Here is an 18,154-nt window from a genome sequence, read left to right on the forward strand (position 1 = left end):
CCGTCTCTTGGCGGTGTCGAGGCGGGAGCGTTGGAAGCCATTACTGGGCCCGGGCCTGCGAGCGGGGGAAATTGGAGCCGGTGCCAGGGTGTGAGGCAAAGGAAAGAAGGAGAGAGAGAGAAAAAAAGACTAAATAAATAAATAACCGCGGATAAAAACCCGAGCGAGTTTCTGCAGCGACGGACCCAGCTTGAAATGGCGGATTTCGCGACAGCGGCGCCCCCGCACGCAGTCGGTGCCGGCGCGGCCGGGCCCGGGGCGGCAGGAGCGGCCTTCAAAAAACCAGACGCTTTCGCAGACGCGGTGCAGCGGGCCCGGCAGGTCAGTCCTGGGGGTGGAGAGGAATCGAGGGGCGCCGGGCGGGCGGGCGGGGGTGGGGGGTGCAGAGACTGAGGTGAGTCCGGGGGGTGAGAGGAGGAAGCCTGCCTGACTAGGCCGCGCTGAGGGCAACACTCTCACTCTGACCCTCACAGTGCCCAGGCCCCCGGGATAATTGGATTGTGTCCTGTGCGGCAGGTCCAGCTCTTCTCCCCACCCCCACCATGGCTTGCACCAGCCTCCCCCTCCCCCCACTTACTCTGATGGCCTGCACCCCCCCCCCCCCCCCCACCTCCTGATGGCCCGCACCAGCCCCCACCCCCCCCTCCTGATGGCCTGCACCAGCACACCCCCCCCCCACTCCTGATGGCCTGCACCAGCCCCCCCCCCCCCACTCCTGATGGCCTGCACCAGCACACCCCCCCCCCACTCCTGATGGCCTGCACCAGCCCCCCCCCCCCCCCACTCCTGATGGCCTGCACCAGCCCCCCCCCCCCCCCACTCCTGATGGCCTCCACCAGTTCCCTCCCCCCACCACTCCTGATGGCCTGCACCAGCCACCCCCCCCCCACTCCTGATGGCCTCCACCAGTTCCCTCCCCCCACCACTCCTGATGGCCTGCACCAGCCCCCTCCCCCCACCACTCCTGATGGCCTGCACCAGCCACCCCCCCCACTCCTGATGGCCTGCACCAGCCCCCCCCACCACCACTCCTGATTGCCTGCACCAGCCCCCACACACCCCCTCCTTCTGATGGCCTGCACCAGCAACCCCCCTCCTTCTGATGGCCTGCACCAGCACCCCCCCCCCTCCTTCTGATGGCCTGCACCAGCAACCCCCCTCCTGATGGCCTGCACCAGCACCCCCCCCTCCTTCTGATGGCTTGCACCAGCAGCCCCCCCCCCCCCTCCTTCTGATGGCCTGCACCAGCACCCCCCCTCGTTCTGATGGCCTGCACCAGCACTCCCCCCCCCCCCCCCCCCCCCCCCCTCTGATGGCCTGCACCAGCCCCCCTCCCCCTTCTGATGGTCTTTGCCAGAACACCCCAAACTCCTTCTGATGGCCTGCACTAGCCCTCACCCCAGTCCTTCTGATGACCTGCACCAGAACCCCCCTGAACTCCTTCTGATGGTCTGCACCAGAACCCCCCCTGAACTCCTTCTGATGGTCTGCACCAGAACCCCCCGAACTCCTTCTGATGGTCTGCACCAGGACCCCCACCCTTGCACTTTGGTGATCTGCACCCACCCTCGATGGCCTGCAGTAGGCTGACCCCCTTGACCCTGCTGACCTGTAGCCGCCTCCTCTATTCCTCCGCACCCCCCACCTCAACAACCGATGGCCTACACCAGGCTGCAGCACCCACTTCTATTGGGAGCAAAGGTGGAGAATTCCTACCTGGGCTCCTTCCTCATGTTTGGGTTCTGAAAGTCTTTTCGCCTTCTGCACTGCAAACCAACCCATTGAGAAATGGACCGAAAACTTAAAACCTACTTAAAATCCTCTCAACATGTGCAATTTTTAATCATTTTAAGTGTATCTTCAATGCAGCATGGAGCCCATAATAAAACTTACTAGTGTAGATTTATTGTTAATTAAGTTCTGGTTTCTCACATCAGTCCCCCTGATCAGGCAAGTGAGTAACACTTGAATTTGGAGCCCCAATATTTCTGTTGAAATTCAGAGCGGATCTTCACGTTCCTCGGAGGAGATTGAGTGAAGTTAACATAAAGTGTGTGAGGGTGAGACTGCCCCAGTTTCCTATTGAATGGGACTGTATTCACATAAAGTAACTGTCTGTAATACAGTTTTCTATTGAATGGGACTGTAGTCACATAAAATAACTGTCTCCAATACAGTTTTCTATTGAATGGGACTGTATTCACATAAAGTAACTGTCTCCAATACAGTTTTCTATTGAATGGGACTGCATTCACATAAAGTAACTATCTCCAGTGCAGTTTTCTATTGAATGGGACTGCATTCACATAAAGTAACTATCTCCAGTGCAGTTTTCTATTGAATGGGACTGCATTCACATAAAGTAACTATCTCCAGTGCAGTTTTCAATTCCATTTTTTCTAATACAAGAATCCCTTTTTGCTTTGTTTATAATTTGTTTGCTTTATGCCTGTTCAGGTAGCAGGGTTAGGCTGGAATATTGTTGTTTGGGCGAATGGGCAGCTGAAGATTGTTGTATTTTTGTCTGAGCCGGCATGTAAGTTCCTATGTTTAAAAAAGATACACAAGTTCCATGATACGCTGAAATAAAAGGTCATTAACACGCAAGACCAGTAAAACAATATGTAGGTTTTATGCAACTTTTGTTGGGATAAATAACCCAAAAGTTGAGTAAAATCTTTACTTACTAAAAATTGTGGGAAACTTGTGACTTTTGAGCAGGAATTTACTGAACTGCATTGTTTCTGTATGTAGATATCCTGTATTTTTCTACATATTGGTGAATTTTGTTTCTGAGGTGAAATGTTAATGCAGGAACAGTTTAACTTTTTTATACTGAGAGCACTGCTATGTTGGGTTTGATATTGAGTGAGCATGCATTCACTCATCTCCAATGGTGGAAGAGAAGCATAAAACTATGTTTGCATTTCCCTTCTAATGCAGCATTTTGATGTCAGAAAAGTGTCTAGTTGTGGATAGTACTGTGGGTTTATGCTCACGAGAAACTGGATAGTGCCCAATGTAACCTCAGTTTCTCTGGGACGTGAAGAGGCAGGCCATTAGTGAACATGTGAACTTTCATACGAATGTACGAATTAGAAGCAGGGGTATGACACTTGGCCCCTTGAGCCTGCTCCGCCATTCAGTAAGATCATGGCTGATCTGAATGGAACTTCAACCCCAAATTCCTGCCTACCCCCGATAACCTTTCACCCCCCCTGTTAATCAAGAATCTAGCTACCTCTGCCTTAAAAATATTCAGACTCTGCTTCCACTGCCTTTTGAGGAAGAGAGTTCCAAAGACACTCAACCCTCTGAGAGAGAAAAATTCTCCTCATCTCTGCCTTAAATGAGTGTCCCCTTATTTTTAAACAGTGGCACCTAGTTCTAGATTCTCCCACAAGAGGAAACATTCTCTCCACATCCACCCTATCAGGACCCCTCAGGATCTTAAAGGTTTCAATTAAGCCGCCTCTTACTGTTCTAAATTCCAGTGAACATAAGCCTAGCTTGGACAACCTTCCCTCATAAGACAACCCGTCCACTCCTGGTATTAGTCTAGTAAACCTTCTCTGAACTGCTTATAATGCATTTACATCTTTCTTTAAATAAGGAGACCAGTACTTTACACACTACTCTACATGTGGCCTCACCAATGCCCTGTACAACTGAAGCATAACCTCCCTATTTATGTAATCAATTCACCTCACAATAAATGATAACATTCTATTAGCTTTGCTAATTACCTGCATACTGAGGGCTAGTTCCAAAATTGGGAGAGCTGTCTCACAGACTAGTCAAGCATCAGCCTGACGTAGTCATCCTCACGGAATTATACCTTACAGATAATGTCCCAGACTGCACCATCACCATCCCTGGGTATGTCCTGTCCGACCGGCAGGACAGACCCAGGAGAGGTGGCAGCACGGTGGAATACAGTTGGGAGGGAGTTGCCCTGGGAGTCCACAACATTGACTCTGGACCCCATAAAGTGTTGTGGCATCAGGTCAAACATGGGCAAGGAAACCTCCTGCTGATTACCATGTACCACCCTCTCTCAGCTGATGAATCAGTGCTTCTCCATGTTGAACATCACTTGGAGGAAGCACCGAGGTTGGCAAGGGCGCAGAATGTACTTTGGTGGGGGGCATCAATGTCCACTACCAAGATTGGCTAGGTAGTACCCCTAATGGCCGAGTCCTAAAGGACATAGCTGCTAGACTGGGTCTTCAGCTGGTGGTGAGGGAACCAACAAGAGGCAAAAACATACTTGACCTCATCCTCACCAACCTGCCTGCCGCAGATGCATCTGTCCATGACAGTGTCGGTAAGAATGATCACCGCACAGTCATTGTGGAGACGACGTTCCACCTTCACATTGAGGATACCCTCCATCGTGTAGTGTGGCACTACCACTGTGCTAAATGGGATAGATTTCGAACAGATCTAGCAACTCAAGACTGGGCACCTTGAGGCACTGTGGGCCATCGGCAGCAGCAGAGTGTACTCAACCATAATCTGTAATCTCATGGCCTGGCACACCCCCCCATTACCATCAAGCCAGGGGATCAACCCTGGTTCAATGAAGGGTGCAGGTGGGCATGCCAAGAGCAGCAGGCATACCTCAAAATGAGGTGTTTACCTGGTGAAGCTATATCACAGGACTACTTGTGTGCCAAACTGCATAAGCAGCAAGTGATAGACAGAGCTAAGCGATCCCACAACCAACGGATCAGACCTAAGCTCTGCAGTCCTGCCACATCCAGTCGTGAATGGTGGTGGACAATTAAACAACTCACTGGAGGAGATGGCTCCACAAGTATCCCCGTCCTCAATGATGGAGGAGCTCAGTACAGCAGTGCAAAAAATAAGGCTGAAGCATTTGCAACCTCCGGAGGTCCCCAGCATCACAGATGCCAGTCTTCAACCAATTTGATTCACTCCGCGTGATATTTCCACGTGATTTCAAGAAACAGCTGAAGGCACCGGATACTGCAAAGGCTGTGGGCCCTGACAATTTTCTGGCAATAGTACTGAAGACTTGTGTTCCAGAACTTGTCGCGCCCCTAGCCAAGCTGTTCCAGCACAGCTACAACACTGGCATCTACCCGGCTATGTGGAGAATTGCCTAGGTATGTTCTGTACACAAAAAGTAGGACAAATCCAACCCCGGCCAATTACTGCCCCATCAGTTTACTCCCGATCATCAGTAAAGTAATATAAGGGATCATCAACACTGCTATCAAGCGGCACTTGCTTCGCAATAACCAGCGCACTGATGCCCAGTTTGAGTTCCGCCAGGGCCACTTGGCTCCTGACTTCATTACAGCCTTGGTTCAAACATGGACAAAAGAGCTGAACTCGTGAGGTGAAAGTGACTGCTCTTGACATCAAGGCAGCATTTGACCGAGTTGTGGCATCAAGGAGCTCTAGCAAAACTGGAGTCAACGGAAATCAGGGGGAAAACTCACTGCTAGTTGGAGTCATACCTAGCACAAAGGAAGATGGTTGTGGTTGTTGGAGGTCAGCCATCTCAGCTCCAGGACATCACTGCAGGAGTTCTTCAGGGTAGTGTCCTAGGCCCAACCATCTTCAGCTGCTTCAGCAATGACTTTCCTTCCATCATAAGGTCAGAAGTGGGGATGTTTGCTGATTATTGGCACAATGTTCACCATTCGTGACTCCTCAGATACTGACGCAGCCCATGTCCAAATGCGGCAAGACCTGGACAATATCCAGGCTTGGGCTGATGAGTGGCAAGTAGCATTCGCACTACACAAGTGTCAGTCAATGACCATCTCCAACAAGAGAGAATCCAACCATCGCCCCATGATGTGCAATAGCATTACCATCACTGAATCCCCACTATCAACATCCTGCGGGTTACCATTGACCAGAAACTGAACTGGACTAGCCATATAAATACTGTGGCTACAGGAGCAGGTCAGAGGCTAGGAATCCTGCGATGAGTAACTCACCTCCTGACTCCCCAAACCCTGTCCACCATCTACAAGGCACAAGTCAGGAGTGTGATGGAATACTCCCCACTTACCTGGATGACTGCAGCTGCTTCAGCACTGAAGAAGCTTGACACCGTCCAGGACAAATCAGCCCCGTTTGATTGGCACCACATCCACAAACATTCACTTCCTCCACCACTGACACTCAGTGGCAGCAGTGTGTACACCTACAAAATGCACTGCAGGAATTCATCAAGGCCCCTGAGCACCTTCCGACCCCACAACCACTACCACCTAGAAGGACAAGGGCAGCATATAGATGGGAACACCGCCACCTGGAAGCAAGTCACTCACCATCCTGACTTGGAAATATATCGCTGTTCCTTCACTGTCACTGGGTCAAAATCCTGGCACTCCCTTACTAACAGCACTGTGGGTGTACCTGCACCACGTGGACTGCAGCGGTTCAAGAAGGCAGCTCACCACCACCTTCTCAAGGACAACTAGGGATGGGCGATAAATGCTGGCCCAGCCAGTGAAGCCCATTTCCTCTGAATGAATAAAAAAGAACAACAAGCCTTTTGTGATTCATGCACTGGGACTCCCAGATCCCTCTGTATCTCAGAGCTCTGCAATCTCTCACCATTTGGATAATTTTTTAAATTTTTCCTGCCAAAATGAATAATATGAACAATTGCACATTTGAGGGTGGGTTTGACGTCAAAGAGCAAACAGTGCACTGCAGCCAACTTCCGATTCTCTCAGTTTACAATTTTATAGTCATCGCCTTTTCTTGCAAATCTAAAGTGCAGTAACTGTTGAGGGGCTGTTAGATAACATTGGAAGTGTATAGTTGCACAATAGTTTTGATCAGTGGTGAGGGAATGAATTTTTAGCAAGATGCTTTCTAGAACTGAAAGGCATCCAATAGTACTGTTATGGATTTTAAAACTTGTGCGTGGAGGAACATTTTGTAGTGCAGGTGAAGCATTGACAGAGCTGGGATCACTGCCTAGGTAGTAGTGGGAGCAGTTGATTGTGATGAAATGGCCACAGTGCCCACAATCTCTGGGTCTCAACGGGTTCTGTTGAATAAACTTTGTGATCCTTGATGGGTGGATAGTGGTGCTTTTGGGGAAGGCAAATGTAAATTGTATTCAATCCATTTGGAAATGGGGAAAGGGAGGGAGGAGCTAAAGTCGGAGGGGGTTGTGTCTGTACCCTCCGTGGTGAAGGGAAAAAAGAAAGCAGAGAGGACAGAGCTGACCCAGAGAAAATTGGGTGCTGAAGGGAAGTTGGCAGGTGACTGACTCTTTGATCTGACATTGCGAATGATATGGAGAGTCAAGGTATGGGGTTAATAAGAAATAACATTGAATATTAGAATGTCCTCCATTGTGTTTCTTCCCCTGATTTTGTTGAGGGAAGGGTTTGACAGTTGGCATTTTTCTTGCTCTTACCATACCTGTACTCCCCATTTTATGTTTATATTTGTGGGCTGTTGATGCAGGCTGAGGAATTGCTGAACCTGATTCTGTTCCTGCCCAACATTAACATGCATGCTTGCAGCAAAAGTTATTTAATTTGTTTAAGCATCCTGTGGTACCCAGCTTCTACTCTGGGCGACAGCTGTATTTGGAATAAAACTCTCGACCCTCTGATGTGTAATATCTAATGCTTCACAGGACAGAGCAATTACTCCCCAATTTGGAATGCTGCATTAGGTTCTGGGCACTGCACCGCAGGAAAGATACTGACCTTGAAGGGGTCCAACATAGACTCACCAGATTCATACTGGGCTTAAAGTGAGAGTATGAGGACAGATCACGTAAACTTAGCTTTTATTTCCATAACTATGGAAGATGAAGAGATTCAATAATTGAGGATCTTAAAATGATTTGATAGAGTAGATGGAGAGATTGTTAACTCTGGAGGCATTCAAAACAGAAAGGCACAATAGATTTGATGTCAGGCATTCAGTGAATCAGGAATCACTTTTTCACACAAGGGTCAATGAAACCTGAAACCCCATTTCCCACAAAAGACTTTGTCTGCTGCAGGCCAATTAAACTTTTCAAGACTTGGTGATAGAGCTTTGTTGGTTAAGGGATATGGGACAAAGGCAGATAAATAGAAATGAGGTATAGTTCAACCATTAAGGGCTGAATGGCTTACTCTTGTTCTTATAAATTCAGGAATGGAGCTGGAATGATCTGTTAATGAACTGTGTAACTGATCATATTTGTCTTCCTTCTGAAAATTCTGCCCAGAGGCTTTTGAATTCTTGCTGAGGCAGAGGCGCTAATCCCATGTGACATGCAATTTAACCACAAAGACCTTCCCAGTTAAGCCACGTTCTGTCCTCACCTGCCACCTTTGTACTCTTCCAAGAGGTGTCAATGGCTGTCAACTAAGAGTCGGAAATAATTACTGTCTCACATCTCCTTCCTCCCCCAACCCCCTCACCCCCAGCTGGGAGTGCTGATTACAGTGTGGACTTGTCGTTGTGAACCTGGCTGGGATCAGCACTGATCAAGCAATTTCCTGAAAATGTTTTCTCACCAACTGAGTCACGGTGGAGAAGAATGGTTGAGGCAAACACCCTCTCAAAAATGTAAAACGTTCTGGAAATTGAATGGCTGCTCAGCATTGAATCTATATTTAAACAATGAGACCAACCAGTATTTGGAGTGAGAAAGAAATTTAATCTTCCCCAGCAGATGCAGGCTATCCAGACTGGAGAAGTAAGATTTGATGCAAATTCATTGATGTTCAATCGATTGATAACCAAAAACTAATGGATAGTTTGCACTTTATATACCAAATGGGCTCATCTGTAAGCTGAGAAAGCACATCTTACATTAAGACGACATATTTGGTGCCCTTGTGATGGAATTGCCTCACTGAACATGGTGCCAACATGCCTCATTATATGACCAGTCCCTGTGCACACTGAGTAAAGGCTTGGAGCAGGTAAAGAAGTTTGGCCCATCAAACTCACTGTTTTCACAGACCAACCTTATTAATCTTATATTCAACGTTTATCCTTGGCATGTTATTTCCATATTCCCAGCAGTTCAGGAATCGGCATGTTTTACACACAATTCAGTTTCCTTAACAGTCCTCAACTGCATGGCAGTTGGTGTGTTCATCGACCTTTTACATTTTTGAAAAAACTAACATTGAATACTTTGTATGCAAATTCATTTAGTTACTCAAGTGAGGGGGATGCAATGAAATGCATGACTAAGGTGAGCGTTGAGCTATTCAGTTACTTTTGGAGCATTATCTGAGCAGGTCCTTTCCTGGCATGCACTCTATCCTTAATGGATAGAGTGTGTTACTAGTCAATGTCCAGGAGTTTGAATTGTGCTGTTTTCCCAATTTGGCTAATTGTGACCCCCCCCCCCCCCCTCCCCGATTGTAGTCTGGCGTTGTCAACACTGTACCAGGTCTTAGATTTAGCCACAGTCATCAGTGAGCTCAGCTTTGGAATAGATCCTTAACTATTGAAGTAACACTGGAATAAATCCCTTTTTGGGCTCCTCTGAGAGCTTTAAACCTCCATGAGTTGAATCAGTTGCTGGAGGGAAAGGATCTGTGTTTGTCTCACTCCATACAGTTAACAAAGCAGTGGAGCAAAAACAGCTTGCATTTAAATAGCGTTTATAAAGTAGTAACTGTCCCTCAGCGCTTTGCAGGAGCATTTTTAAATAGGGAAAATTTAGAATTGTGGTGGAAGCTAAAAACACAATTCAGAGTGTGATGGAATACTCTTGACTTGCCTGGATGAGTGCAGCTCCAACAACACTCAAGACTGCCATCCAGGACAAAGCAGCCCACTGGGTTAGCATCCCACTCATCATCTTCAACATCCACTCCCTCCACCACTGGCGCACAGTGTACCATCTACAAGATGCACTGCAGCAACTCACCAAGGCTCCTTTTGCAGCACTTGCTAAACCTGTGACCTCTGCCATATAAAGGTGCAACAGATGCATGGGAACACTACGACCTGCAAGCTCCCTTCCAAGCCCGACACCATCCTGACTTGGAACTATATAGGCATTCCTTCACTGTCGCTGGTCAAAATCCTGGTGTGTTTCTTTCCCAGCATCTGTTTTCTGACTCTGACCTGTTTATTATTTCTCCACCCCCCTTCCCACAACCATCCACTCATTGCACTATTGGTAGTTGTACCTTGAATTGCCTCAGTCCCAATTCTTTGGAATTCTCTCCTTAAATACTTCAGCCTGACCTGTTCCCCTTTCAGACCCACTTCTTTGCCCAAGCCTTTCATCACTCCAGGTCATTTCTTTTTGGGTCTGCCCTTGCCTGTGGTTGTGCTGCATGTTAAGGATGTCCGATGTGCGCACTTCGTTCTTGTCTTGTTTCTTCTGGTGTCAGGTTACTGAGAAATTTTAGCAGTCACCTGTTACTTGTCTGCTGCTTTTCCTGGGAGTGAGTCCACTCGGCACTCACCATGTGTGGAATTCTGGGCACAATCATGCAGCGCACCAGGCCATCAATAGATACTTCAGAATTATTGGGTCTTGGCTGCCGAATGTGGGATTCAAGAAGTTTAATACAGAAAGCAATTCCAAGTCTCACACACTGCCTTGTGCTCAGTGGTGAAGTCACATGGAACCAAGCTTTCAATATTCTGATTTTCTCTCAATTTAAAGGGTGTTGTTTGCTTTCCCTGTCCCTACAGAGGTACTGGAGGTGAATAATGCCTTAAAGGCATACTTGCATTGGAAAAGATATACTTGCAATGGAGGTGGTACAGCGAAGGTTCACTAAATTGGTCCCTGGGATCATGGGGTTGTCTTATGATGAGAAGCTGAGCAAATTGGGCCTGTTTTCTCTGGAGTTTAGAAGAATGAGAGGCAATCTCATTGAAAAATACAAGATTCTGAAGGGGCTTAATGCTGAGAGGACAGACGCCGAGAGATTGTTTCTGCTGGTTGGGGCATAAAAACTGCTGGGGCAAGGTCTCAGAAGAAGGGGCCACTGTTTTAGGACTGATCTGAACAGAAATTACTTCACTCATTGTGAATCTTTGGAATTCTCTGGATGCTCATTCTTTGAATGCATTTCAGGCTGGGATCAACAGATTTTTGGGGTCTTGGTGAATCAAGGGATATGGTGAACAGACAGGGAAGTGGCCCAAGATCAGTCATAATCGTATTGAATGGCGGAGCAGGCTCGAAGGGCCATATGGTTGACGACTCCTATTTCTTGTGTTCTTGCTTTCTTCTCTCGCCTAATCCGGGAGGGAAACCAAAACAATCCCCGCTATCAACTGCTTAAGGCAAACCAGAGTAGGAACTAGGGTGCCTGCAGTCAGCATTAGTTGGTGCCTCTGAATTTATGAACAGAAAAATCAGCCGGTGGATGTTGACGTCCAAATTTTTGGACTGTGGTGACTTATCAGGTTTGATGCTCTGTATGATTGAATAACTTGCTAACATTCACTGTCTTCAAGTGGAAGCTGAAACCAAACCCCTACAAACCAGTTACTGCAGCCCATCCTGATAACAAGAAAGCTAATCACACCTTGAAAGCAACATAATGTTACATGAGCCTATTCTGACCTATTTTGAAGTGAAGCTGAGCCACATTCCACCATGGCCACCTGAAGAAGGTAGCTGCCAAAATGAGGGTCAACCTAGTTCAGGAACTGGCAAATACGAAGTGGGAAGCATTTGTGATTTTTGACATGGTGATGGTCCTTGTGCACTGTAGCTGATTGTATACCAGTATGGACCAGAAGTAGTCACTCGACTTGATGCCCAGCTGAACACCGCAATGTGCACTATCACTTGAGCCGCGAGTCAATCTTAACACCCTGGTTGTCCATGCCAGCACATACTGCCCTCCTGTCCGTTCAACATGATGCTGTAACTCTCTGGGAAGTCCAGCAAATCAAGGAAAACAAATGTCTCCTGTGTATTGCTGAAAAAAGAGGCATGTCAAAGCTTTTCTTCTTGCACTCAACAGGACACTTTGCAAGAATACCAGTATAAAGGGAAAACAACAACTTGTACTGTATGTGAAGAGAGTGCTGATTGGGTGGCAAGTGGACTTGTAGAGGCATTGCCATGGAGAATGCATGATCTTAAATTGGTTGTCAGCGTAATTCTTAGCACACTAAGGATTATTTAGCAAATTTGTCCAATCGCAGAATCAATTTAGGATTGTCAGCCGGGCTCGCAGTGCGACACATTTGTGTGGACTGGAAGCTGCATACTTAAATACAAAGGGACCTGTTCTTTGCAGACAGAAATGTACACACATCGTGCCTGTTTCAGCAAAACAAAATAATTGACAGCCATTTGCTGACTCATTCCTTAAGGCAATTCCTTGACCAATCAGGGTCAAGCTGCCTGGTTTAAATTTCAAACAATGCTTTGCAGTTAACTGTCAGTCACAGTCAGTGGTGCGTTCTCCATGGCAACGCCTCTACCAATCAGAGTCCCCTTGCCAGCCAATCAGCACTCTCTTCGCATACAGTATAAGTTGTTGTTTTTCCCTTATATTGGTATTCTTGCGAAGAGTCCTGATGAGTGCATGAAAAGCTTCGACAGTTTTTTTTCCAGCAATACTCAAGTTCTGTACTACCAAATGACTACTTGTCTCCCCCTGTGTATCAGGGCCTTGAGGTCCCTCAGTGCACGAAGCTGTGAAAACCCTTTTAGACTGACATGCTTCGCCCTCAACACTTAAACTTCCAACCTGATGAAGCTTGGATAAGTAAATGGAGTTCAATCACAAACTATCACCTCGTGAAAAACCCAGTGCAGATTATACCTGGCTTCAATTTTACATGAATCTCATGGACAACCGTAAACTGTGTTTGCATAAATCATACCCGATGTGGATTCTAGGTGCACAAAAGGAATTAAGGTCTCCGCTGTGTGAAAGTTGTCATCTAGAGCAGGCCATGGGCCATCTAATGGTATTGATTCACAAATAGAGAGGAGGCAGAAAAGCGATACTCTATAATCGATGCAATTATCTGGCTTAACCATCTAAATGTAAAGCTATAGTGGTTCTAACATCTACGTCAGCCATAAGAAAGAGCGAAGACTACCTTGACTGGCAATGGGCACAGGTGAGATGCCCAAGGATTGCTGGCACCTGTGGAACTGTACACAGAAGAAACTTGGCATGTTCAGGAAAGGAGGAGAGAAGATTGGCACCCAAAAAAAAGCCACTGGTGGAATTCTCGGATAGTTTACAGGGTTTTGACTGGAGTGAGATATGGGAGCTCAAGGAGGGGAGGATAATGGTAGCTCATTTTGACACCCCCAAGTCACTCGGGTAGCGACAGCACATTGCTTAAATTCTCTGTGTCAATGTACCTTTGATCATGTGCCTTTGTTGGATTGATTAATCTTTTTGGTGCAGAATGTATTGCACTACTCTGGTTTTCCTTTGATATCTTGTTCTGATCCAAGGAAGAAATTCTGCCCTGCTATTTTTTTTCCCTTTTACAAAGAAAATGTTCAATACAATTTTTGTGGTTTCCTCCCATCCCCCAAGAATATAGAAATGAAAGCCTTTAATACTGCTTACAGTACAGGCGATGCTCCTAGGCGATGCTCCTGATTTTAGTGGAGTTATGCCTGTCCTTATGATCTGAGATTTGTCAGACCGTACAGTATCCTATTGACAAATCTGGAAAGGGGATACTTTAGACTCTGCTTTGGTTGTTGGTAGATTTTCCTGATTTGGATGACCAATCATCCTCAGTTAATATTCAGGAATCAGACTTTGACTGGAGTTACCTATGGGGTCACTTGCTGATCCATTTGTAGCAACAAGAGTGCAGACCTGAATTGACATCTCCTTGATGGAGAAGCATAATGTTGCTTAGTTCGATTGTGTTCCAGAGCTCCATGAAAACATTGACCGGCAGATCAATAGTTTTCTTAAATCATGCATCTGAAAAGACTGAAGCAGTTATTACTGTGCAGTCAACATGGAGGGATGTCACTCAGGTACCACTCGCACATACACTGGAACAGCAAAAATGAGAAACACAACACCATGGATTTTTATAATGACTTTAGCATAACAAGCATCCCATGATGCTTTAAAGAAGGGAAAGCATTGATTGGATTTGAGGACTACATACTGAGCCATGGTACTAGCTAGAAGAGACGGCCGGAAGCTAGGTTGAAAAGGTGCACTTTTAAGTGCTAAGGTTGAGGGAGGGAGATCAGCATTGGGGCCATTTGCCGAAGGCACTGCCAGAAATTATGGCATAAAGTGGAAGCTGCACAATAACTCCAGACCTGGAGGACCAATGAGGAAGTGGAGGGGGCCAGGGTTTTAGCAATGCAAATGATTTGAAATAGCAAAAGTACAGTTGTGTTCTTGCTGCTATTTTTTTGAGTATGATTGCAGAAATATAGACTGGGATGGTAATAATGTAATGGGCAGTGAAGGAGGAGAATTTCTAACGTGTATCCAGAAGAATTTCCCACATCAGTATGTTTCCAGTACGATGAAGGAGACATTACTGGATCTAGTTCGGGAAGATGAGATAGATCAAATGTTAGGAGGGGAATATTTAGGTAGCAGTGTTCATTGCATCTTGAGGCTTAGCTATGAAAAAGGGCAAAGAGCAGTCCAGAGTAAAAATAATTGGGCCCCTTCCAATTAATTTCCTGGGGTAAGAATTGATCTGTCCCAGGTAAATTGGGATCGAAGATTAGCAGGCAAAACTAATGGGAAAATGGGCTGCCTTTAAAGAGGTAGTTTGGATACAGTCGAGATAGCTTTTCCCTTGTGGAAAGGTTAGAGAAACAAAACCAGACTCCCTGAATGCCACATCTTATAAAGCGTAAGATGATGCAGAAAAATGGGAGGGTGTGCCATACCAGATGTCAGGTTGAAAATACAAGTGAGAACAAGGCTCTTCAAAGAGGAAGTGATAGAAGATTTGAGAAAGAAAAAGAGTTTGAAGAAAAACTGACAGTTACCATAATAGGAATCCAAAACTCTTTTGGCATATACATGGTAAAAGGGTGGCAACATGAGGAGTGGAGCTGCTTGGGGACCAAAATGATGCTTTACTTTGGAGGCAAGTGGCATGGAGCATATACTAAATGCCTGTCTTTATCAAGGAGGAAGATGTTGCCAAAGTTGTAGTGAAAGAGGAGGTAGTTGAGATACTAGGTGGGCTAAAAGTTTTTGAAGAGGAGATACTGGATAAGCTGGTTGTACTTAAAAGTTGATAATTCACCTGGACCAGAGGAGATGCATCCAAGAGAAGTAAGGCTAGAAATTGCAGAGGCACTGGCCATAATCTTCCAGTCTCTCTTGGATACAGAGCTGGTGTCAGAGCACTGGAAAACTGTGGCATTGAGGGTGCAAGGATAAGCCCAGCAACTACAGGCTAGTCAGTTTAAACTTGACGGTGGGAAAGCTTTTAGAAATAGCTCAGGACAAAATAAAGTTACTTGGACAAATGTGGATTATTTAAGAGAATATCATGTTTTATTTGATTGCATTTTTTGATGAGGGTATTGGGGCTGATGTGGTGCACATGGCTTTCTGAAATGTTTTTGATAAAGTGCCACATAACAGGTTTGTCAGCAAAGTGAATCCTATGGAATAAAAGGGACAGTGAAAACATGAACGTGCAGTAGATTGAGTGACAGGAAACAAAGTAGTGGTGAACAGTTTTTTGAACTGGAGGAAGGTTTATAATTTAGTTCCCCAGGAGTATGTATCAGGACTACTGCTTTTCTTGATCTATATTACGAACATATGAATAAAGTGCAGGAGTAGGCCACTCAGCTCCTCGAACTTGCTCTGCCATTCAATAATAACTGATCTGATTGTAACCTCAACTCCACATTCCCGCCTACTTCCGATAATCTTTCACCCCCTTATCAAGAATCTTATCTATCTCTGCCTTAGAAACATTCAAAGACTCTGCTTCCACTGTCTTTTGAGGAAGGGAATTCTAAAAAACTCATGACCCCCTGAGAGAAAAAAAATTCTAATTTCTGTCCTAAATGGATACAGTCGAGATAGCTTTTCCCTTGTGGAAAGGTTAGACAAACAAAGCCAGACTCCCTGAATGCCACATTATAAAGCGTAAGATAATGCAGAAAAATGGGAGGGTGTGCCATACCAGATGTCTCCCACAAGAGGAAACATCCACCCGATTAAGACCCCTCAGGATCTTATGTTTCAATCAAGTCTCCTCTTACTCTACTAAACTCCAGTGGATACAGACCTAACATGTCCAACCTTTCCTTGTCAGACAACCCTACCATTCTAGGTATTAGTCTAGCGAACCTTCTCTGAACTACTTTCAACACATTTACACCCATCCTTAAATAAGGAGACCAATACTGTACACAGTACCGCAGATGTGGTCTCACCAAATCCCTGTATAATTGAAGCATAGCCTTCCTACTTATGTATTGATGACCCAATTGAATGGTGGAGCAGGCTCGGAGGGCCGAGTGGCCAACTCCTGCTCCTAGTTCATATGTTCTTAATCAATTCCACTTGCAATAAATGATAACCTTCTCTTAGCTTTCCGAATAACTTGTTGTACCTGCATACTAACGTTTTGTGATTCACGCACTAGGACACCCAGGTCCCTCTGCATCTCAGAGCTCTGTAATCTCTCACCGTTTAGATAATATGCTTTTTTATTCTTCCTGCCAAAATAAACGATTTCACATATTCCCACGTTATTCTCCATTTGCCAGATCTTTGCCCACTCACTTAACATATCTCTATCCTTTTGTAGCCTCTTTATGTCCTCCTTAAACCTTACTTCCCTACCTATCTTTGGGTCATCAGCAAATTTAGCAACCATACCTTATGGCCCTCCATCCAAGTTATTATATAAAATTGTCAAAAACTGAACCCCCAGCACTGATCCCTGTGGCACACCACCCAGTACATTCCGCCAACCAGAAAATGACCCATTTATGTCTGCTCTCTGTTTCCTGTTGGTTAGCTAATCTTCTATCCATGCTAATATGTTACCTGCTACACCATGAGCTTTTATTTTCTACAATCACCTTTTGATGTGGCACCTCATCCAATGCCTTCTGGAAATCTAAGTAAAGTAGATCTATCAGTTCCCTTTTATCCACAGCACATTACTTTTTCCAAAGAGCTCCAATAAGTTGGTTAAGCATGATTTCCCTTTCATAAAACCATGTTGACTCTGCCTGGTGACCTTGAATTTTTCTACTGTACACAGTACTGCAGATGTGACCTTACCAATGTCCTATATAGCTGAAGCATAGCCTTCCTACTTTTGTATTGATGATTGTTAATATCGAATGGTGGAGCAGGCTCGAAGGGCCTTTAATAATATCTTCTAACAGTTTCCCTATAACAGATGTAAAGGTAACTGGCCTGTAGTTTCCCGCTTTCTGGCTCCCTCCCTTTTTGAATAAAGGAGTTGTGTTCACTATTTTCCAATCTAATGGAAGCTTCTCCAAATCTAGGAAATTTTAGAAAATTAAAACCAATGCATCAACTATCTCTCTAGCCACTTCTTTTAAAACCCGAGGATGAAGTCCATCAGGACCAGGATTTGTCAGCCTGCAGCTCCAACAATTTGCTCAGCATCACTTGCTTGATGATTGTAATTTTCTTGAGTTCCTCCTTCTCCTCCGATTCCTGATTTACAACTATTTCTGGGATGTTACGTGTACCCTCTATAGTGAAGATCGATGCAAAATACCTGTTCAATTCATCGGCCATCTCCCTATTTTCCATTATTAATTTACTTTCTGTAGGACCAACTCGTTAACTTCGTTAACTCTTTTTTAAGTATCTGTAGAAACTCTTACTATCCATCTTTATATTTCTAGCTAGCTTTCTCTTGTACTCTAATTCTTCCCTCCTTATTGATCTTTTAGTCATTCTTGGCTGTTTTTTATATTCTGTCCAAACCTTTGACCTGCCATCTGTCTTTGCGCAATTATATGCTTTTTCTTTAAGTTTGATACTATCTTTACATTTTTTAGTTAACTCCAGATGGTGGGTCTCTCCTCCCTTTAGAATTTTTCTTTCTCGTTGGAGTGTTATCTATTCTAGCTATTCTGAAATATCCCTTTAAATGTCAGCCACTGCACCTGTAATTGATGTATCCCTTAACCTAATTTGCTAGTTCACTTTAGTTTACTCTACTTTCATGCCTT

At 45.4% G+C, this 18,154-nt stretch overlaps 1 protein-coding gene across 4 annotated transcripts in view; it reads left to right on the forward strand.

The window, feature by feature from the left end:
- Positions 1-18,154, forward strand: part of khsrp (KH-type splicing regulatory protein) — a 65,367-nt gene continuing 47,213 nt past the window's right edge. For all 4 annotated transcript variants that reach the window (XM_078531327.1, XM_078531328.1, XM_078531329.1 and 1 more), the window contains exon 1: positions 1-321. In XM_078531327.1, coding sequence (XP_078387453.1) covers positions 196-321 — 126 coding nt within the window. In that variant the 5' untranslated portion in view covers positions 1-195. The remainder of the gene's footprint in view (positions 322-18,154) is intronic.

This window comes from Cetorhinus maximus, chromosome 28, assembly GCF_964194155.1.
Source record: "Cetorhinus maximus chromosome 28, sCetMax3.hap1.1, whole genome shotgun sequence".
NCBI classification, from domain to species: Eukaryota; Metazoa; Chordata; class Chondrichthyes; order Lamniformes; family Cetorhinidae; genus Cetorhinus; species Cetorhinus maximus.